General features: G+C 40.3%; 1 protein-coding gene across 1 annotated transcript in view; it reads left to right on the top strand.

Annotated features, from left to right (window-relative positions):
• Positions 1 to 23,443, top strand: part of CTNNA1 (catenin alpha 1) — a 150,666-nt gene that overhangs the window by 111,809 nt on the left and 15,414 nt on the right. The window contains exons 10-11 of the mRNA XM_036751775.1: positions 4,419 to 4,511; positions 23,029 to 23,185. Of these exons, the coding sequence (XP_036607670.1) occupies positions 4,419 to 4,511; positions 23,029 to 23,185 (250 nt within the window). The remainder of the gene's footprint in view (positions 1 to 4,418; positions 4,512 to 23,028; positions 23,186 to 23,443) is intronic.

Below are 23,443 nucleotides of genomic sequence, written 5' to 3'. Positions count from 1 at the left end.
AAGATCTAACTGAATTAACCGTTATTTAAAAACCTTCACATAAACAAAGTATCGTTTACAGTGAGGTGTGTCTCAGCTTGTATATCATTTGTTCAGTTGTTGTTGTAATATGTGCCCAAGGACTCTGAATTTTGACTATCCCTTACCAGCAAAAGAAAGCAACTCCATCTGACAGAATGGACTGTTTTGGGACCTTCTTTGTTGTTGATGTCAGTTTTCGCCTATTGGTAAGACTGCTGAAGACTCCTTTTTAATTATGGTTCTCCATGCTTCAGGGAAACGCTTGCGGGCCCTTTTGCTTTAGTGTTTTTATAAAATGTTCCAGTTGTGTGGATTATCTTCAACCTAACAATTACACAAAAGGTTGCTGTTTTCTTCCTCTCAAGCTCATTTTTCAAGCTGAGCTTCACCTTCAGGAAGACTAAAATGGAAGCATTTTCCATAAGTGTTAACTTTATCAATAACACACCCATGTGTGCTTCTCAGTCATCACATTTTCTTTGGCCACCTTTGGCATTTGAGCTGTTCAGTAACTAAAATGTACTCGTTAGCTCTCATCTTCCTCCCTGCAAAATCCTTTTAAAATGAGGGGAAAAAAATAGGAGAAATGACGTTTACGTAAGACCAGACTCTTATTTAGTCTGGCCCTTATTCTAAATTAAAAAAGGATAAAAAAGAGAGAGCTTAATGAAACTGGATGTTTTTTAATTTTTCATCTGTCATTAAATTATCTTGGGTCTCTTCTAGATCAGCCCCATATTATACCGTTTAAGCTGTAAAACTTTTAAACTGCACTTGGACTATATAGTTTGAAAAATTAAGTGGCTTGCCTAAAATCCCACAGGGTAGCAAGCAGCAGAGCTGGGCTTCATACCCAGGTCCTCATATTTCACCTATACGTTGACATAATCTTTATTATTAAATGTTTAATAACTAACTGTGAATGTTGGTTTGAAATGTGTATCTGGACTGTGGGTTGAATCATCCTTTTTATAACCTTCAGATTACTGTACATTTATAATTTGTGAGTGTCAAAATGTGAATTAAACACTGACCTCCAAACTACAATCATGATTTCTTAGTTATCCTTTAAGTGCCTCTCCATGATACTTTAGGCAGGAATCTTTGCAGTTAGCAAAATTGAGCCTTTATTTTCTTGAGCTACAGGATAAAGAATTTCTATTAAAGTAAGTAAGGTGTCCTTGGGGAAAGTTGATGCCTTGAATTATGGTGCTTTTCTCTATAAAACACATTGAGTTTGGTTCTCTTGCATTTTCAAGCACCAGGTATTTTGGGTCACAGAGAGCAAGAGTGATTTTCTTATGTTTATACCTTTTCCATTCACAAAATGTGCTAAGACGAATATAAAATCTATTTAGAATACAGGAGGATTGAACAGAACTAATCTTTTTATCTTTGTAGTGATATGAAAGTCTCATATTTTAAAACATAAGCAAAATTACCTAGTGTTCATAACAGAGCGATGAATTGTTGCCAGCTGCTTTTGCAGTTGTCATGGACGGCTATTGAGTAGAGTCCAGAGGGAAGAAAGAAGCTTTTGATGGAGTTGTTGATATGTTTGTGGTTGCTGGTGTGCTTATTGTATCAAGCTTGGGAAGATTACAGCATCTTCTAAGTGCATGATATACGATCACTAAAAAGAATGTGGCCTGACCAGTACACGCAGAAAAGCTTAAGTGGGTCAGGAGTACTTGCCAGCCTAGGCTGTTGAATGGACAACTCATTAGAGCTGGTTCATTGAGTCTCCATATCTAGAAAAGGCACTGCAAAGGAATGAAGTGGGTCTAGAATTGAAGAGGAAGAAGAAAGCAGGATAGATTGTGTTTGGGAAACTGACATTCAACATTGTCTAAGCTTCTTGTGAAAATAAAACCCAGTCTGTTTGATGGCAGTTTTCTTCAGGTGGTGCTAGATGACTACAAGTCATGGGTTGTCACAGCTTCTGAGGAATCAGAACTGGGTGGTAGCTGCAAATAGTCAGGTATGGGTTTGATATAAGGAAAAGCTTCCCATTAATTAAAGTCATCCAGTAGTTTGCCTTGGAATGCAATGGGTTCCCTACTCTCCCATTGGATGTCTTCAAGCAAAGGCTCGACGAGCCCCTGTTGTGTACAATGTAAAGATCTTTTTTTTCCTTCTTCACATAAGGGTTGCACCGAAGGGCCTGTGAGGTTCCTTCCAGTTCTGAAATTTTCTGTGATTGAATTTTCCCCGTAGTCTGCCTGGACCTATCCTTTGCACTTAGATTATTTTTCCTGATAGCTAACTACATATTCTGACGTTAGCTTATAAGCTTTAAGAGCAAGGTCTAGGGTTGTAGGCATCTTTGTATTCCCTGTTATCTAATTTATTGCCTTGAGCTAAGTTGATATTTAATAAATTTACTACATGAATTAATGCTTGATAACCAGATTTGAACGTCAGAGACAAGGTGAAGGTGGCAGACATAGGGAAGTAAAAGGAGCAGTTGAAGAGGGAGAAAGATGTTGAGTTCAGTTCTAGACATGTTGAGTTTGGAATGATGATGGAAACACCCATGGAGGAGTATTGTAAAGGCAATTGGTGGTACAGGTCTGGAATTTAGAAGGGAATTGTAAGCTAAAAATAAAAATTTCAGTTGAATACCTCTTCTGTGTAAAAGTACCGGGCCAGGTGCTGGGTGCACAGAGGAAAAACAAAACCATTCCTTCCCTCAAGGAGTTTGCCTGTAAATAGGTGGTAGTTGGAAATAAATGATGTGGCTGAGGGGGTAAACAAAAGGATTAAAGGTCCAATTCTAAGGAATACCCACTTCTGGGTTTGACTTCTGCTGTTGTATATCTTCTTTGGATCCTAAATATTGGGACTACAGACATTATAAACTTAAAGAAATCTTAGTATTTGCAACTTGAACATCACTTAAACCTTAGTTAATGAGGAATTCTGAGAGCTAATCTTGAAATGTTTGGCTAATCTGCTGTGAGACGTTGGAGAACACCTGTACTTCTCAGTGCTTGACCTCCTTTTTCTGTAAAATTGAGAATAAAGCCCAACCATATTCAAAGGATTGAAAGGATAATGAAAATACTGCTAAGGACCTGGTACTTGGTAAATGCTCAAAAAAAAATTAATCCAAAAAAACAGTAAATAAAGCATTGCCTGTGTCTATCAAGAATTGAAAGTGATCACTACTATTTTGAAAATGGAGAAATGAAGGTTCAAAGCAGGGTCAGACTTTCAGTCCATCATGGAACAAACACGAAATTCTAGATTTTTTAATTTCCAATTCTAAGTGACTGGCCTAGGCAGGAACGCAGCACACTCTATCCATTACACCAGTGGTGTCAAACTCAAATGGAAGTGAATCCTACTGCCTGTTGACTTGGAAACCAACAAATTAACGTTATCTATGTTGTACTTTATTTTTATTTATATTTTGTTAAACATTTCCCCACTACAGTTTGATCTGGTTCAGCCCCACTCATTCAGCAAAGTCACCTGACTTCTCTGAACCTCAGTTTCCTCATTTGGAAATTGAGTAATGTAGTCTAGACATCATCTAACGTTTCTTCTAAATCTGATCCTGGTAGGATTTTAAGTGACATCTCTTAGGGAACTTTTGATCGGGTTCCACAACTGTCCAAGTATCTGATCCTGCCTCCCCTGAGAGTGTTCAAGGGGAAGGGGAGGAGGAAGAGGAGAATGTCTTTCAAGTTCAATTTCCACATTGTATGTTGTCTTATAATTGTGCATGGCCAACCCGGCAAAGATCTATTTTTCCCTGTTATGTTATGATTTCAAGATTTGGTCAAATAATAACAAACAGATGAGACAGTAGCTAACTGCCTTTAAACATAGCTACCAGTTAACTATCGATAGTTTTAAACATTTTAGTAAGTTGAGCATTAAAACCTCAAGCAACCAAGTGTGTGAAACACCTACTACACTCAGACATCCTGTCTTCTAGTCTTATAAGTGCAGGCTATGTGATGTCTTAGGGAGGAAAAAGATGGGTTTATTTTTATTTAGCTCCCCTTTCGCCTAGAAGACCAGCAAAATCATTAAAATGTTCTTTGAAAAAAACCTGGCTAACGTTGGATGATATTGAGACATGCTTTTAGCTCTCCTCATTTTTGGTTGGTTTTCAAATAGTCAGGAAAATAGTTTAAAAACTGTATATAGGAATAGCACTTAGTAATCAGCATTAAACATAATTTTCTTTGCACTAGTCAGAAAGAATGGATGTCCCTATGTTCTGTCATGTTAGCAACTAATGAAGGTTAAATCATGTTGGAATATTTCCTGAGGTCTAGACTATTCAGATTTTCTTGGCAAACAATAATGTGGGCTTGGAAAATATTGTTGGTTTTGTCCCAGAGCAATAAAATAAGTATTTCTTTTTTTTCCTTCTCATTTAGGTGGCTAACTTAGCCTGTTCTATTTCAAACAATGAAGAAGGTGTGAAGCTGGTTCGAATGTCAGCAAGCCAACTGGAAGCCCTCTGTCCTCAGGTAAAGTACCAGTGGCAATAATTTAGGCATATTATTCAAGAGATTGTTTCCTAGTCCTGCTGTAAATAGAGTTGGTTGGTTTTATGTTTGTTTTGTGAAAGGCATTGGTATAGAAGAGTGGTCACTGGCTTTGGTGGATTTTTCAATTTGAGCGAACTGGCATGGTTCACACTCGGCTTAGCTCAGATTTTTATCTTTTCTGAACATAAAGCATTCTATCTTTATAACGTGTTGAAGCTGTACTTTGTGTCTCATTTGCTGGAAAATTATATGAATGCGAGTGACAATATTACCACATTTACAGCCCTCGATGAATGGCAGGGCTTTTAAGGAGGACCATCAGTTAAATATCATTGATAACTGTGAAAGCTTTGAATATTTGAAACCATAAGCAAAAATGAAGCTGCAGGTTCAGAAAGAATGATTTCTGACATCTTACAGTCTGTATAGCATAAGCGCCAACAAAAGTAACTTTTTCTGGGTCATTGAGAAAGAGACCAAATTAGAGAGCCTGTATATGGCTTCTCTCAGGTTATAACTTAGCTTCCGTTTGCTTTTTTAAACAACCTTATGTTATAAACATCAATATCAGACTAGTGCTAGTGAATAGTGCCAGCCTCTACTTGTGATGGCTTCTCAGAAAGACAATTAGACTGATTAATGTTGATTCAGAACTTAGGACTACCAGATAAAATAAACAGCATGCACTCTGTTCTCTTTTATCGTAGTCTGACAAATTTTGGCATATGTAGGTTTCTCCCTTTCCTACCCTACAATTGATTATTTTTATGTATGGATGGGGAGAAAGCATCATTTTTAGGTCAGCAGGGAGAAAAGGGAAATCATGAGCAAAGATTTTATGATTGAGAACTGAGTTCAATTTGGAATGCATCTTCTCCCAATGCTTTAGCCATGGGATGTCATTTTCACAGGTCTAGTAAATTCATTTGATATTGACAGAAAATTTTAAACCCCCCCCCCCCCAAAAAAAAGGAAAGAAAATTTTAAACCCTACAAATATTGGGATACTTCACAAGAAATCACAACTTGGAAGAAAGTTCATATGAAATCCCTGCATTGACATTGAACTTGGCCTTAAAATTTTAAAATATATAGCTTATGTTTCCTGCTATTTGAGAACAAACTGTATGTAACTCCTTCTGTGCCTGCTGCCAAATGGCAGAGCTGCCTGAAAAAGGGGAGATGAAATGGAAGGGAGTTTTCATCCTTTGAGGTCACAGTCACTGGAAGGAAGTGTTTTATTAACTGTCTTTGAAACAGAATTTGTGAGTCTCTTTGGCTAATTTATATGTCATGTTGTACATAGTTTTAGTTAATTAAGACAAGGAACTAAAATTGGGTAAGACCCATCTTGGTTGTTAACCAATTATCTTAACTAAAATGAAAAGGCACTTTATTCAGCAGCCCATTGTGTGCAGAGCCCTTTGCCGGTGGTACTTCCAGAAATCCATAGATGGAAGGAGGGATAGGCCCTTGTCCTACGTGGAGTTTTCACTCTGGTAGTTTACATAAATATCAGTAACCAGATAACAAAAGTTAGATGCGTAAGAGAAGAGCAGGGAAAATGCAGCTGTGCAGGGGCAGATATCGAAAGAGGCTTCATGAAGGAGGTGGCGTTTCAGCCAGAACTTGGCACAGCAGCGGAGTGGCTGTGTGTGGGAGAGCAGGGCATTCATTCTAGGAAGGAGGAAGAGCAAGATAGGTACAGATGCACACAGTAGTCCAGGTTATAGAAAAGCCAGAAAGTGAGGGTGGCATCCCAGGACACTCTAACCAATGGGAGTAGAGCGATGACAGTCTGTGCATAAGAAAGATTAATCACTATGGAAATGTTTGGGGGCAGCTTCTTTCAGAGCTCTGAGCCCCAAGGGGATTCACCAGCATCTCATCCTTTGGAGGGGGAGGACCAGGCCCTGCTGCCACCGCCCTTCTTGGGGGATGAAATTGGCTTTTCCACATTAGACATCCTGTGGCAGTGTGGCTTTGTGAGAGACTGGTGATTCGTGACTGCAGAGGAGGTGGAGCTCTGGGAAATCAGCGATTTGGTCAGCATGGTACATCTCAGCCATTGAACTAGAGCAGAGTGCCAGTGTGTGGAGTGCTACACCAGGCCAGAAGGAAAGGAGGCTGGAATCTAGCTGGAACCAGTTCTGTGCTCACTGAGGTCACTTGGTATAGGGACTGAGGCTAGTGAAAAGTGAATTCCCCAGTGTGGTGTGGGAAGAGGCAAAGACACCTTTGAGTTCTAACCTTCGGGGGATCTGCCGTCAAAAGCAATCAGAAAGTCAGTGGTAGGGGAATAAGAGAAAAAAGACTGAAGTTACCAAAGATTCCAGAAAAAAATTCTGTTTAAAAGGTTGAGTGCAATTAGATAAATCAATAGGTTAGCTATTAATAACAGAAAGGAAGATGGCCTCTAAACAAACCTAGAAATCTCTGAGTAAATATACCAAGACAAAGAAATATGAAGCAATACGTGATGAGGCAGCAAAAACTTTGGAATCCCAAGAGAGTATGGAATCACTGCAGGATGTTCCAAAATGGTACAGGAGAAAAATAAGAATCTTCAAAGCAGAATGTATGGCCTATAAAGGAGAAAGAATTGACAATCGAAAAACTTGAATCTGCCTTAGCAAATCTCTCCAAAGAAGCAAAAACTAAAAAGCTTTAATTCTATGAGGAATAAAGAAGAAATAAATTTTTATAAGGAAAATGAATGAAAGGATAAAAATTTAGAATAGACAGAAAAGAGAATTAATGAAGATAACAGTAAATAAATCCTTTTTAGAAAAAGATACAATATTTAAAAACTAACAAAATAAGTTAAAGGAGAGAAGAGGAAGGGAGGATTACATAATGATGTAATAAGGAAGAATAAAAAAGAACTAGGGGAAAGGATGATGAGGTAGGAAGAATGGAGGAATATTTATGTATAGCATTCCTTTTTTTAATTATTATTTTGAGTTCCAGATTCTCTCTCTCCCCCACCCATTGAGGAGGTGAGCAATATAATAACTGTTAATACTTGTAAAGTCACTCAACATTTCTGTATTAGCCATGTTGAGGGGGGGAGGCAAAAATAACGAATATGAAAACCAGTAGTCTTTCATTTGCACTGTTCGTCAGTTCTCTCTTTGAAGGTGAATGGCGTTTTTCGTCTGAGTCCTTTGGAGTTGTCTTGGATCATTGTTTTAATCAACGTCTTTCATAGTTGACCATCATTGTAGTGCTGCTGTTTTTGTGTGCATTGTTCTCCTGGTTCGGCTTACTTCACTTTGCATCAGTGTATATCTGTCTTCCCAGGTTTTTCTGAAAGAAAAGGAATGATTAAGGCTTGTATTTAAGTGGTGGTAATGGGAAAACAAGGCCGATGTGAGAGATAATGCGGAGGTAGAAGCAAAAGGGATTGATTGAATAGATAGGGCCGGGAGGAAGAGGAAGGAGGCTGCGATAGACAACAGCTCATTGTTGCACATGGGCATTTAGATACTTGGTGTTCTCTCTCGAAGAAATAGGGTAACCAAAACAAGGAAGGGGTTGGTGGGGAGTGCTCAAGTCGTGTAGAAAAGGAGATGAACTTGCTATTTCTTACTCATAGTTGGAGAAAGAAGTCCTTTGGCCTTGCCTCTTTCAAGGCTCAAAACAAAACTAATATATTTGGGTCCTTTCTTTTTTCTTCTTAATCCCTTTGATGACATTAAAGTTCTGAAGGAATGCCTGTTTCTTCTCTCCCATTGATATGTGTTAGCATTACACCAATTTGTTCAAATAAATTTACCTTTCTGAGTTTCTTATTCTTGTTCAAACATTTCAGATTCCTACTCATCTCTGGTCTTTTCATCAGAAATACTTGATAGGCCTGTTTTGTTAAATGTCTGCTTTTTCTACCTGTAAGATTGTACTCACCTTTGTGTGGTAAGTTATTCTTGGCTGTAAACCTCTATCTTAGGCCTTTTGGAATATCGCATTCAAAGATACCATTGCCTTTTTGGTAGCAGCTGCCAGGTTTTGTGTAATAATTCTGACTTTAGTTCCTTTGTACTTGAATTGCTTCTTTCTAGATGCTTGCAATATTTTTTTCTTTGATGTGAGAGCGCTGGATTTTACTAAGACATTTCTGGTTTCTTTCAGGATGTGATCAGTGGATAATGTCTATCTTTATTTTGCCCTCTGGTTCTAATAGATCTGGGATGTCTTTATTTATAATTTATAGAAATAGTGTGTCCAGACTTTTTTTTAAAAAAATCATTGTTTTCTGTGAGTCCAGTGATTCTTAAATTATCTCTCCATGACCTGTTTCTAAGATAAGTTTTTTAATATCAGCTTACATTTTCCTTTATATATATGTATTTGGAAGGGGAAGGCAGGGCAATTGGGGTTAAGTGACTTGCCCAAGGTCACACAGCTAGTACATATGTCACATGTCTGAGGCTGGATTTGAACTCAGGTCCTCCTGACTCCAGGGCCGATGCTCTACTCACTGCGCCACCTAGCTGCCCCACCTTTATATTTTTTTAATATCTTGTTTTAATATTTCTTGCCATTTCATAGAGTCATTGATTTCTGTTTGATCTCTGGAAGCTGTAGTATGGTTGCTGTGGAGGCACTCTGTACGTCTAGGAATATGTTTTGGAGTGATTTTTTAATTGGGGCTTTGTACCAGGGCTGTGTTGTGCTTGTGAAGGGGCTATTTGTCTCTGCTTGGTCTTGCCCTGGGTTCCTGAGCCGTCTTCTGCTTTCTGGAGTTTCCCTGCATCTTTGAAGTTCAGAAATCTTTAGGCCTTCTAGTATGGCAGGACAGAATGCTAGAGACCCCAAAGCACGTTCTCCCTTACTCCAGGGCTTTTTCAGTATATTCCTCTCTGCTCTTTAAACTACATCTGTCTCTGGCCTGGGAGCAGAAGTGGGGAGGGATGGAACTTTACTTTTTGCCTTGAGACCTCTGACTGACCTCCCTTATGTAGTTCTGGGGTGGGAGAAGTCACTCACTGGAGTTTCTTATGGGATTTCTTAATTATTATTTGATCTCATACAAATATAAGGGTTTTCCTCTAGCAGGTATGCGGGAGCTGCGTTGTTTGCCTCCCATTCAGGCAGCTTATCTGATAAGAAATTTTCCCCAAGTACAAAAATCTAATCACTGATTTTTCAGTGAACAAACATTAAGTAAATGTCATGTGCCAGGCACTGTGCTAGGAACTGGGGCTAAAAGACTGTTTCAGCCATCCAGCTAGCAGCTGCTGGGGGGCAGGGGGGGAGGTGTGAAACCAACAACAGTCAGCTCACAGAATGCTGCAAGCCCAGGTTCTTTAGATCTAAGGAAAGCAACGTTAAGGGATTAACAATCTTATTTTAATCCAGTATACAAATATCATTCACTTAGTTCAGGGCAAGAAGCCAGCACCCTGAACTTCAGAGCAAATACAAAGTACAAACATCAGCAGACCTTGTCTGATACAAATCTCAATGCGTAGTTACCAGAGTTTAACAAAGTCCGAACATCTGGGTTTACAAGCTAGAGGGCTCTTAGCTGCAGCTGCCTGGAGCTTCCACGTAAACGCACTGCCAAGAGTGAGAGCCCTAAGCAGATAGCTCTGTCTTCTCTTTTTATGCACTCTTTAGCTGTCATCAAACATCATCTGAGCCACCAGAACTTAAACTCTTACTACTGGGGACCCACATGACCTAAAATCGTCACAAAAATGTAACTTAAACCCACGTGGTCTAAAGCCTCTGATGCCACAAATATGTCACTCAAACCCATGTAAACTAGGCTTTCCCTTGAGGCAAGGAGGTTATCAAAGACTCCTAATTTAATCAAGGAAACAAAGGCCAAACTCTTCAAAGGCACTTGGTTGAATACATGCTGACAGCCCATCTTGATTCCCAATACACTCTACCCTTTCCAGGTCCATGGCATAACCATCATCTGAATTAAATGGCCATGTATCCTGGAACAAAGAGAAGCATTATACATTGTGATCCAATCAAGCAGGAAACTAAAACATATCATTCAATGCCATTCCCAAATACTTGTTTACAATTTAAATGTCCACCCCTGTGTCAAAGCAAGTTAATCTATTCAATCAGTAGTTCCCCAAATACTTGTTTACAATTCAAATGTCCACCCCTAGGTCAAAGCAAGTTAGTCTCTTTAGCTAATACAGAGTGTCCAAATAAAGTTCTCTTGGGGATGTCTCCTCCCCACACTGCAGTTGCAGGCTTCCTCTTGGTACCCAGAGTCGCAACCCAAAGAAAAGAACCATAGCCACCCCAAGTCAAGAAAAATGAAACATTCTTTGCTGTCTTGGAACTTAGGTTCTGTCAGGGGCTGCAGCCAGTAGATCGATAAATATACACCGACTATACACAGAGGAGTGGGCTGGTCATGGGAGGGGGAGAGGGTTAGGAAAGACCTCATGGAGAAGGTAGTGCTTTAGCAGAGTTTGAAAAGGTTTGAGGGATTCTATGAAGTTAAGATGAGTAGGGAATGCACCCCAGGTACCTGGAACAGTCAGTGGAAAGGCCTTGAAATAGAAGATGAGAGTGCCATGTGTGAGAAAGAAAGGGAAATGATGTAAAATAAGAGTGGAATGGTAGATGGGGGCCAGGTTAGTAAGGGCTATAAAAACCAAGCAAACATTTTATATTTCATCCCATAGGTAATAGGCATACACTGGAGTTTATCGAGTGAAGGAGTGACGTGGGCAGCCTCAGATTCAAGCAGTAACGATGTGAAGCGTCAATTGCAGTGAGGATAAACTTGAGGCTGAGATCGTTCAGGAGGCCAGTGCAGGATGAAGGTCTGAGCTAGAGTGGTAGCTTTGTGAATGGAGAAAAGGACATTGAAGGAGATGCTGTAGAGGTAGGAAAGGTGAATTGGATGCGTGGTATCAAGAGTCCAGAATAGAGCCAGAGCCACGATGGCAGTATACAGGCTGAAGTCTCCACCATTCCCTTCCAAATCACTTTAAAACAACACCCCAAATCAAATTTTGGAGCAGCAGAGCCAATAAACAGTCAGAGGGAGACCCCAAGGTGTTAAGAGGGTAGGACAACTGGTAAGAAAGAGATTACAGGGGACCCTTTGCTGGCACTGGGTGCAGCTGGTGCTGACTGGCAACTCTTGCCCATGAGCAGTTCTGGGTCACAGTTCCCAAGGGGAGAGGAGCACTTAAGCTTGGTCCCTGGTCACAGCTCTAGGGCCCGGAGGAGCACCAGCGCTTGACAGCTACAGGGAGAGAGCAAAGAAAACAGGGTACCTTCCCTGGTAAAGATCAGAGAATCAACTAGCAGAGCAATGACCATCCCTCTTTCAGGATAACACCTTGGAAGCACTGAAAATAGTTCTTTAAAAAGCAACATGAAAAAGCCAAACCTTGGAGCAGTGCCTTTGCATCTTCAGGTGAACAGAGCCCAACTTTTAATATAAAATGAAGAAATAGGCTGGAAAAATGAGCAAAGAACAAGAAAAGAATCTGACCATAAAAAAATTCATACAGTAGCGGGGAAGATCAAAACATAAATTTGGAAGAAGACAACAGTATGAAAAGAGCTACAAACAAAACCTCAGAGAAAAATGCTAATTGGACCCAGGGCCAGTAAGAATTCCTGAAAGACTTAAAGAGATGACTGGTAGAGGAAAAATTGGGAACAGAAATGTAAAGAAATTATGAAAAGAAAACTAACAGCTTGGTAAAATTGGCACAAAAAATTACTTTAGAAAATAACCCCTTAAGAAACAGAATTGGCCTAATGGTAAAAGAGGCACAAAAATTCATTGAAGAAAAGAACTCCTTGAAAAGTACAATCTACCAAATTGAAAAGGAGGTACAAAAATTCAGAGATAACTGGGGATACATTGCTGGCACTGGGTATAGCTGGTACTGATTGGCAACCATTGCCCATATGCATTTTTGGGTTGTGGTTCCAGGTCAGAGAGGAATGCTGGTGGTCATGGGGAAGCAGGGGGCCTGGTCACTGTACCAAAGCCAATAGGAGCCATAGCACTTGCAGTTTGAGGGGATTCAGGATCCTTCCTGGGTAAAGGCCAGAACACAGACCAGGAGAGCCATGACCGTAACTCTCCCAGGATCATACCACTGGGGAAACACTAAAAATTTGCAGAACCCCCAGACCTAGCTCTGAAAACAGCAGCACAATAAAGCCTGAAGCTTGTGACCATACCTCCCCATCCCCAGGTGAGTAAATCCCAACGTTAATATAAAGTTTAAAGTCAAGAAATAGGCTAGAAAAATGAGTAAACAGCAACAACAAAAAAGAATTTGGCCGTAAAAAGCTACTACGGCTGCAGAGAAAACCAAGACATGAACTGAACAGAAGACAACAATGTTAAAACGGTTATAACCCTACTCCCACCCCCCAAAAAAAGTCTCAAAGAAAAATGCTAATTGGAACTAAACCCAAAAAAAGGATTCCTAGAAGAATTAAAGAAATAAAAGTTTGAGGAAAAATTGAGAAAAGAAATTAAATTGATGCTAGAAAATTATGAAAAAAGAATTAACACCTTGGTAAAAGAGGCACCAAAAAAATTCTGAAGAAAATAACACTAAAAAACAAAATTGGCCTAATGGAAAAAAAGATGAAAATTCACTGAAGAAAAGAATTTCTTATAAATTGGATTCAGGCAAATGGAAGCTAATGACTCCATGAGACTTCAAGAAACAATAAGAAAGAAAAAATCAAATGGAAGAAAATCTGAAATATCTAATTGGGAAAATAACTGATTTGGAAAATATAATGAGGAGTGATAGTACAAGAATTATGAGACTTCCTGAAAGCCTTGTGTAAAAAAAAAAAAGATCCTAGACATTGCATTTTAAAAAATCTTTTATTCCTTTCGAGCTTAAATACAAAAAGATAAAAAAGAAATATTTTCAAGTACATTATAAAAAGAGGATGCTTTTTTTGGAAAAACTATTAAGTTAGTACACATTGTTTTCAAAGCTGCCCTTTTTCTGTGCTTCCTTTTTTTCTTTTTTTCTCTGCTGTGCACTTTTTTCCTCCACCCCTCCCCACCCTCCCTTCTTTAGTTGATTTTAGTATTTATAATACTCAAAATGATTTAGTCGTTCAAAGTAGTCCTTAGAACAGTGTTGCTGTTACTATATGCAATGTTTTCTTCGTTTTGCTTGTTTCACTCTTCATCATTTCATGCAAGTCTTTGCCTGTTTTTCTGTAACTCACCAGCTCATTTCATACAATGCAGTAGTATTCCATCACAGTCATTTAACACAACTTGTTTAGCTATTCCTCAATTGATGGGCATCCTGTCAATTTCCCGTTTTTTGCCACCACAGAGAGCTGCTGTAAATATTGTAGAACATATGAATTCTTTTCCTTCTTCTCTAATCAGCTTGGGAAACATACCTCATCGTGGTATTGCTGGTTTAGACATCATATTTCAAGGAATTATCAAGAAAAACTGGCCTGATATCTTAAATCTGAAGACTGAAATAGAAATTGAAAGAATCCACTAATCACCTCGAAAGACATTCCAAAATGAAATTCCCTCCAGGAATATTATGCCCAAATTCCCAAGTTCCCAGGTCAAGGAGGAAATATTGCAAGCAGTCAGAAAGAAAATTCAAATATCATGGAGCTGTAGTCAGGATCACACAAGATTTAGCAGCTTTTACATTAAAGCATCAGAGAGCTTGGAATATGATATTCCTGAAGGCAAAGGAGCTAGGATTACAATCAAGAATCACCAATCCAGCAAAACTGATTATTATCCTGGGGGGATGAATATTTAATGAAATAGAGGCTTCCAAACATTCCTGATGAAAAGATCAGAGTGGAATAGGAAATTTGACGTTTAAGCAGAAGACAGAAGAGAATCGTTAGGAACTCAGTTAAGTTAAACTATTAACATTCCTATAGGAGAAGATTATTATATTTATTTATTCAAGAGGCAATCGTTGGAATGTTTCAATTTCTATTTTACCCTCTAGCTCTAGAATATCAGGGCAGTTTTCCTTGATAGTTTCTTGAAAGATGATGTCTAGGCTTCTTTTTTGATCATGGCTTTCAGGTGGTCCAATAAGTCCAATAATTTTTAAGTTATCTCTCCTGGATCTATTTTCCAGGTCAGTGGTTTTTCCAATGAGATATTTCACATTGTCTTCTATTTTTTTTTTTATTCCTTTGGTTCTGTTTTATAGTATCTTGATTTCTCATAAAATCACTAGCTTCCACTTGCTCCAATCTAATTTTTAAGGTGCTATTTTCTTCAGTGGTCTTTTGGACCTCCTTTTCCATTGGGCTAATTTTGCCTTTCGAGGCATTCTTCTCCTCATTGGCTTTTGGAGCTCTTTTGCCATTTGGGTTAGTCTCTTTTTTTTAAGGTGTTATTTTCTTCAGTATTTTTTTGGGTCTCTTTTAGCAAGTCATTGACTTGTTTTTCATGTTTTTCTTGCATCACTCTCATTTCTCTTCCCAATTTTTCCCTTACTTCTCTTAGTTTTCCAAATCCTTTTGGAGCTTTTCCGTGGCCTGAGACCAATTTGTATTTTTCTTGGAGGCTTTTGATATAGGCTCTTTGACTTTGTTGACTTCTTCTGGTTGTATATTTTGATCATCTTTGTCACCAAAGAAAGATTCTATAGTCTGAGTCCTTTTATGCTGCTTGCTCATTTTCCCAGCCAACTACTTGACCCTTGAGCTTTTTGTCAGGGTATGACTACTTTCAGAGTGGAGAGTGCTTTGTCCCAAGTTTCAGGGGTTTTGTGCTGCTGTTTTCAGAGCTTCTTCTATTCTGAGGTGGTATGATGCTCCTCTCCTGGCCTGTGCTCTGGTCTGTGAGTGCAGGCACTCCTTTCTACCATGTAACTACCAGGAGGACTCCCTCTCCACAGCCACCATAAAGCTCTGCCACACCAGTGCTCCTCCTCCCACAAGAACTGCCAACCAGGACCCAAGCAGGGCAAAGCAAGAGAACCTTGCCTCTGCACAAGCAAAGAGATCCCTGCCCTCCAGCTCTCATCAGCTGCTTGATTCCTCCCACTGTGTGTGGGCCAGGTGCTCAGGGAGCAGCCGCCGGAACTTCCTGCAGCTGCTGCCGCAGCCACCTCCACTAGGGCTGGGGCTGAACTGTGCACTTCTCTCGCCCAGATCCAGCAGTTTTCCCACTGACCTGCTCAGTTGTCTTTGGTATTTGTGGGTTAAGAAGTCTGAAAACTGCCACAGCTCAGTGATTCAAGACCCCGAGGCCCACTCCACCTGGTCTACTCCTGCCTGGTCTCTTCTGGCCCAAGGTGGGCTGCGCTCTGCTCCCAGCATGGTGCAATAGATCCTTCCTAGCAACCATCCAGGCTGTCTTGGCCCGGATATTTGTTTCCCTCTGTAATTTCATGGGTTCTGTAGCTCTAGAATTTGTTTAGAGTCATTTTTTACACATGTCCCTGTTTTCAAGTCACCATCTTGGCTCTGCCCCCTCTCCCCGCACCCCCCCCCCCTTGTGAACTTTTAAAACTTTGGATGTGTATAGTTTGATCAAGAGACATCTCTGCCATGCCAAACAGGTGGCAGCTAAATCTTGTAATTTAGTTTATTTGGTGGGGTATGGTCTTTCAGTAACTTTGCAAATTCACTAGCTACAAAGTTTAATGAAATATCTCTGATGGTAATAAGAAAAGGTTCAGAGTAGGAAGACCTGTATACACATGCCCCATATCATTTTAATGAGTGGTACCATTTAGTCTATGATGGGATGGATATACTTGATAGAAACATTCTGTTTAATGTAAAGATGGGAATGATTTTGAAGTGAAATTTTGCCAAAGATCATTTCTTTATGACTTCAATAGAAAATATAAAGTCTGGGTGATTGGGTGTACATATACATACATACATATATACATACATATACATATACATACATACATATGTATGTATGTATATATTGAACCTACCCCTTCCCCACAGTCGTCCAGCCTGTTTCCTGTGAGCCCCTCCACAGTGAGCTTTACTTGTGAACCTATTTAAAAAAATTAAAATAACTACTATTGAATGATTGGTTTTTCCTTTTAAAGCAAGTCACCTTCCTTTTGGAGAATGTGTTTTTCAGAAGCATTTCCTTTTTTTTAAACTGAGATCTTCTAAATATTAATATTTTGAACATTTTTTCTAATATTTCATCTTAGTTACATGTAAAAACAATTTTTAAGCTATTTTACAATTTCGAGTTCTCTTCCACCTTTCCTCCCCTCCCCCATCATTGAGAAGGCAAACAGTTTGATAAAGGTTATGCATGTGCAGTCATGCAAAACATATTTCCATATTAGTCATGTTGTGAAAGAAAACACTGACAAAAATGCCAAGAAAAATAAAGTAAAAAACCAGTATGCTCTGATCTGCGTTCAGATTCTATCAGTTCTTTCTCTGGAAGTGGATAGCATTTTTCATCCTAGGTCCTTTTAGAAGCATTCTTAATCTTTTCTTTAGTGTAATGGTAGAATTGGTTTATCTGATGGACATTTTTCAACCATCAGTTCGGTCTGTCTAGAATTACCCAGAAAGAGAAGCCTAGACACCAAATCTGGAGTTTTTGTGGACAACTGCAGTGAATAGAATCGCAGACTTGTGGAGAACTGGCATTTTAAAAATTTACCATTTTACCATATCAGCACTTTATTTTTAATGTCTTTGGTTCCACATTTGGTTTAGAAATGCTTGAAAAGCGACAATGCTTTCACATATCGGCTGAAACAGATGGTAACATACGCTGATCACACCTACTGAGAGTATTTATATGAATGATCTTAAAGTCTGAAAAAGATTCACATGTACAGTCTAGTCAATCCTAATTAAAATGATAACTTCAGTACAGGACATGGAACGTTCAGACATGTTTCCCTGGTTTGAGGGTTAGCACACTAGGTCCATAATTCTTTTGTTCTGAGAACATATGTTCTCATTAAAGGCAGCGTCGTGTGGTGTGAAAAATGCTGGAATTAGAGTCCTGAGAGGCCTGGATTTGAACCTGTGTCTCACACGTTCAGGCGCAGTTTCCTCATTTGTGGTATCACACCTTACCCAGGGGCAGCTAGGCGGCACAGTGGATAGACTGCCAGCTGGGGTCAGGACGACCTGAATTCAAATCTGGCCTCAGACACTTACTAGCTGTGGGACCCTGGGCAAATCACTTAACCTGTTGCCTCAGTTTCCTCATCTGTAAAGCTCCAAATGAGATCATGAAAAGTCAGACACAACTGAAAACAAATCGAACAATGATAGCCACAGTGGAAAGAATGATGCATTTCGAGTCAGAAGGTCTGGGTTCAAATCTTGCTTCTGTCCCTCGCTGCCTGTGTGCCCTTTGGCAACAACAGAAGCCAGAAAAGATAGAGATAAATTGCAACACACATTTCTTAAGCCCTTACTGTGAGTCTGGTGGGGCAGCCAGGTGGGGCAGTGAGTGGATAGAATGCCAGGCCTGAGGTCAGGAAGACTCATCTTGAGTGCAGATGTGGCCTCAGAAATGCGCTACTTGTATGACCCTGGACAAGTCACGTAACCCTGAATGCCTCAGTTTCCTCATTTGTCAAATGAGCCGGAGAAGGAAATGGCGAACCACTGCAGGATCTCTGCCCAGACGATCACAGGCAGGGCCTGGAAAAGCTGGACATGACGGAAACCAAATATAATAGTGATAAAGCCTGGGGCTAAGTGCTGGAGACACAGATTAGAAGAGGAAAGACAGTCCCTGCCCTATTGGTGGGGTGGGGCAGGGACCTGACGGAGAGGATGTTGCTGCTAGTGGCAAATGACGTTTTGGGAAGAGTTTTTTTGGTCCAGTCCTGCTGTCTCTGTAAGCAGAGGCAGAAGCAATTTAGAGTGAGGTTTGAGTAGCAAAGCTGAAGCAATCCCATGTTGATGAGTTTGTCCTGATGAAGATAAGTTTTTTTCTTGTTGAAGATTATGATGGAGCAAATGAAGAGGGAGTTGCTACTTTGGCTGGAACACAGAGTGTATATAGCCTGGATGTGAAATAAAACTGGAAATTAGATGGGTTCCAGAATACTAGAGGCTTTAAATGATAAATAGCATGTTTTAAACAGAGATCATAGGGAGTTACTGAAGTTTGTTGAGCAGGGAGGTGATAAAGTCTGATGTGTACCTTAGGAATATTCACTTTTGATGGAAGATGGGTGAGAGAATGGAAAAGCGGTAGGCATGGACACCAAGTAGGAGGTTATTGCAACGGTCCAGGTAAGACAGGATGAGGCTGGTCATGTGATGTGAGAGAGAGGAACAGATTGGAGAGATGTTGCAGAGACAGGAGACTCGATGACTGGTGAAGAAATTAGGACGATTCCAACAAAACCATGAAGTTCACATCTGACCAAATAACGGTCAGAAAATTAAATGGGAAACCACAGTGACCTCTCCCACCACAGAACTGCACAAAAGGTCAGCCAGAAGTCAGTAGGAAAGCAGTTGCCACCCTTCTTCCTACAAAGCTAGACCAGAGAGGACCCTGACTGAAGGACAGCACAGACACTCGGGGCTCTGAGCTGCCTCTGTCCTTTTCCTGGGAAACCAAAAGAACGAATAAGCTTGTGCAGAGAGCAAGGACGAGTAAACTCAGAAAGCGTCTGGGGGTGCTGGGGGGAGGGGCAACGATGTCAAATGAGAAAATGGCTAAGAAAAAGCCTTTGGAGTTTGCCATTTAAAACCATTGGTATCTTTGTCCATAGTGGAGACCAGAAGCCACGCTGAAGGAGGTCTCCCCAGCTCAGATCTCTCCCCACTCCAAACTACTCTGTCAAGCCGCTATTCAGTAAAACTTCCAGGATCAAGTACAAAATCCTTTACCTCTTAAGTCCCTTTTCAACCTAGACCCTTCCTTCTTTTCCAGGCTTCTTATTCTTACTCCTCTTCACATATTATATAGTCCAGTGGCACTGGCCTTCTGTCTTCTCTTCCTTGCATGTGGGTCAGAGACCACTGCTCACATTAAAAATAGACAGAGACAGTTCTTGAGAAAAGGCAAAAAGGTGTTTATTACTTTCTCATGAGGAAGGACATACCCCAGCAAGTGTGCGTGTCTTGCATACAGCTCAAAGCAAGTTATATAGACCTCAACGCACCCTCCCCACTGGATCCTCTTCCCGTTGACTGGGTTTGGAGCTCACATTCTAAACATGGAATCTTTTCCGAGCAGCAGAGCACAAAAAACAAAAAGGCAGGCATGAGACCAGGGACTAGTATTCAGCAAAAACGGAGTAAATGCTAGATAAACAGGACCTTGCAGGTGTCTGTCTACTGATGTAATTTCTTACCTCTGCTTTCTCAGCACAGCAGTTTCTAAGAACATAGAAGGGGTGCAGGGTGGGGGTGGATGGTAGGAGAGGTAAGGTCTTGTCCCACACTATTTCAGCATTCCACTCACTTGCACAGAGCACACCTTCTTTCAACTCCATGCCTTTTCACTGGCTGTCCTCCAGACTTGGGATGCTTTCCCCCTCACCTCCACCTAACTCTAAACGTGCTCCCTTCAAGACTTAACTCAAATCCCATCTTCTGCAAGATGTGTTGTACATTTTAGTTAATACAAAAGTGGCTTTTAAATAATTCCTACTGCCTGGTTTTAATGCATGGCCTTTCCTAGAAACTAAGAGAGAGGTGAATTCTGTGCAGCCTCCACTTAACTACTTTTCTCTTTTTCCCTAAGCAAACTAAACTGAAAGCCAAGTTCTGGCAAGTTATCCATTCTTCCTTTTCCTCCATTTGCCCCCTTTTAAACTTTGTTGCCATATAGATTCATCCCTGTAGACTTGCAGGAGCCTGGATTCTGTTGGTTTGACTGACAGACTGAAAAGCAGTAAATAATCACAACTCCAGGCAAGTATGTCTGTTGGGACTTGAGACTAGAACCTTTAGAAAAACATCCATGGTAGATGGAAACGTCGTTGTAGCTTTTATCCTTAACTAATCTTTAGCATGCCAGTCGGTGAACATCTTGCCTTTGGATGGCAATACTCTTTTCCATTTAACTTAGTTTCTTTATAAAGCAATTTTAAAGAACAGCCCAGGATCTAGCAGCTGTTTTTCACTAAGAAATAGCCCAGTTCATTCCTCTCCCCTCAAGAACCTATCAGATGAAGTCTGGTGCTCACACGTTACTGATCCACAGAGGTCCCAGGGAATGCACAAGATCTTTGTATGACTGGAGATCCCCCCCCTCCCCATATCCGGGATTTGTGCCTGTAACAACAATGTTGCTAGCAGCTATTGTGGGGGTGAAAGACCGATACACCAGCACACGGACTGGCTGCCAGCACAGGGTCTTTGATCTGCTTTTCTAAGGAAAGCAACTTTAAGGGGTTAACAGTCTTACTTTAATTAAACATACATATAGCATTCACTTAGTTCAGGGCAAAAGTCAGAGCAGATACAAACAGAAATTAAAAACAGATTGACAGGCTTTTATCTGTCTGACCATAGCCACAATACATATATAGTTCCCAGAGAGAAGCACCAACATCTGGGTTTTTCAAAGCTTGGCCAGGGGTGGGGGGTGCGGGGTGCTGCTTCAATGGTTCCCCAGAGCCTCGTTGCCAACACTCTTTCAATAAGTGTGCCCACAAAGGCAAAACACTAACCTCTGAGTTTATATACACTTCTTCAGGGTCAAAGGACATCACAACCATTCGACTCAAACCCATGTGAGCTAGGCCTTCCTTTGACCTAAGCAGGTCATCAGAGACTCCCCATTCAATCAAAGATTCCTTAGTGCTGAGAAGCACTCCAAAAGTCCACTTTGTTTGTCATTACATTTGAAAGGCAAAACTCATCAAAGGTACTTGATTACCTCAGCATTCCAAAAGAAAACAGTAACAAATAAAAGCCCCACCATAACATAGTTCACAATAGAGCCAGTCCAAAGGCATCTTCTCATCAAATGAGGTCAGTTTTAAAACTTTTATCACTTGGTTGTCAGTACCGTAATATAGAATACATTGTACTTGATACAGTAGCTAGCTGTATTGGTGAAGCATGGGCAAAACATGATATATACATACATGTATGTATATAAAAGGATTGGGGAACATCTGCCTTTTGTTTAGCAGCATATGATGATCTTGGTGTTGTAGATCAGGGCATATGGAAGCTTGGGTCTTTTTGTTGGGAGTTCTTTTTTTTTTTTTTTTTTTTTTTATCGTACCCGTTTGGCCAAGGACCAGAGTCTCCTTTGGGTTCTGGGTATTAGAGGAGACGTAGAAATGCTATCAAAGTGCACCTGGACATGATTAAACAGATACATAAGACTCTTACTTTCCATTTCATTTCTGCTCAAGCATTCAGCTGTTACTGTATTTTACGTAGTGATTCTCACGAGCTCGCTTAAGAGTTTTTATTGGTGACCTTAGGCTCACTTAAAAAACCGTAGCTCCTATAGGATCCATAAGATCCTATATTTAGTGATTAGGCAAATTCCAGATCTGTTTTTCATAATCTTGGATTAGTTTTGCAGCATCCCCTATAAATTGTCCTGCTCATACAACCTTCCTTTCTTGGATGGGTGTGTTCATTATCGCCCTTTTACCATAAGCCGCGTTATTAAAGTTGCAGATTAGATTAGACAAGCCTTTCCAAGCATTAGAGACTGGTTGTGTGATCGTATTGGCTTAAGGCCCTCTACCAATGGAGGTCCCATCTTCTCTACAACTTACCTGGATCACTGAGAGTTTAAGTGACGTGCATGACATCATCAACATTATATTAGCCCCCTTTTGTAGATGTTGGGATTGAGCCTTAGAGGGGCTTCACTATTTGCCTGGCTATAAAGTTAGTAACAACAGAAGGCAGAATTTGAACCTCGGGTCTTCTTGACTCCAAGTCTGCCGTGTATTTTGAAGATTGGGTGTATAAAACCTCTCAGAGCATTCCCTGGATTGACGCTCAGTGGTTCTGGATGGGATTGATTATCCTGTTCCCAGTGTGACCAGGGGCAAGTCACCTAAGCTGTCCTGGTCCCAATTTCCTCACCTTTAACATGGCAGGATTTGTCTGGGTTATTTCTAAGGTCTTTTCAAAATAGGCTATTTGTAAAGGGTCCTGGTCCCAATTTCCTCACCTTTAACATGGCAGGATTTGTCTGGGTTATTTCTAAGGTCTTTTCAAAATAGGCTATTTGTAAAGGAAAATGTACTTGTCACCATAAAGGAAGTGTTGCTAACTTTTCATGATATAAAATACAAAGCTTTACCAGCCATTCTGTGCAACATTGTAATTGGAAAGATGCAAATTAAATTTCTCATTTTGATAATGAAAGTGTTTCCATCAATGTGAGCGTCAAAGTAGAACATGGGGACAATTTTTGGTCCCGTGACCTCCGTGGGTTTGCTCCAGGAGGGATGTACTTGGGGGAAGACCGTAGCTATTAAAGTTTCTGAGTGTGGTTTGTCTGATTGAATCGCATGCCCCTGAAAACGAGATTAAATGTACGTTCTTTGACATCTTTTTTCAGGTTATTAATGCTGCATTGGCTTTGGCTGCAAAACCACAAAGTAAATTGGCCCAGGAGAACATGGAGCTTTTTAAGGAACAGTGGGAGAAGCAAGTCCGGGTTCTGACAGACGCCGTTGACGACATAACTTCCATTGATGATTTCCTGGCTGTTTCAGGTAATAAGAGCATTTATTTGTGTATACGTAGATCTGGTTTGTAACAAATAAGAAAAGCCTCGAATTCTAAGTGGGACATCATTTTTCTACATTGCAACATCAGTATCTGTCATTTAAAAAAAATAAAGATAGTACAGACTAACTGTGGGCTGGAAGTTACTTGTTTAATCAGTACTGGGTCAGGTTTGCAAAAAGCTATCCCGTGTTCTTTCCCCTCTAACCAGAAGTGTGCATTGAAGAAGCTGGCTACTACTTGGA

The sequence above is a fragment of the Trichosurus vulpecula genome, chromosome 3 (genome assembly GCF_011100635.1).
Source record: "Trichosurus vulpecula isolate mTriVul1 chromosome 3, mTriVul1.pri, whole genome shotgun sequence".
NCBI lineage: Eukaryota > Metazoa > Chordata > Mammalia > Diprotodontia > Phalangeridae > Trichosurus > Trichosurus vulpecula.
This window is presented reverse-complemented; position numbering and strand designations above follow the sequence as displayed.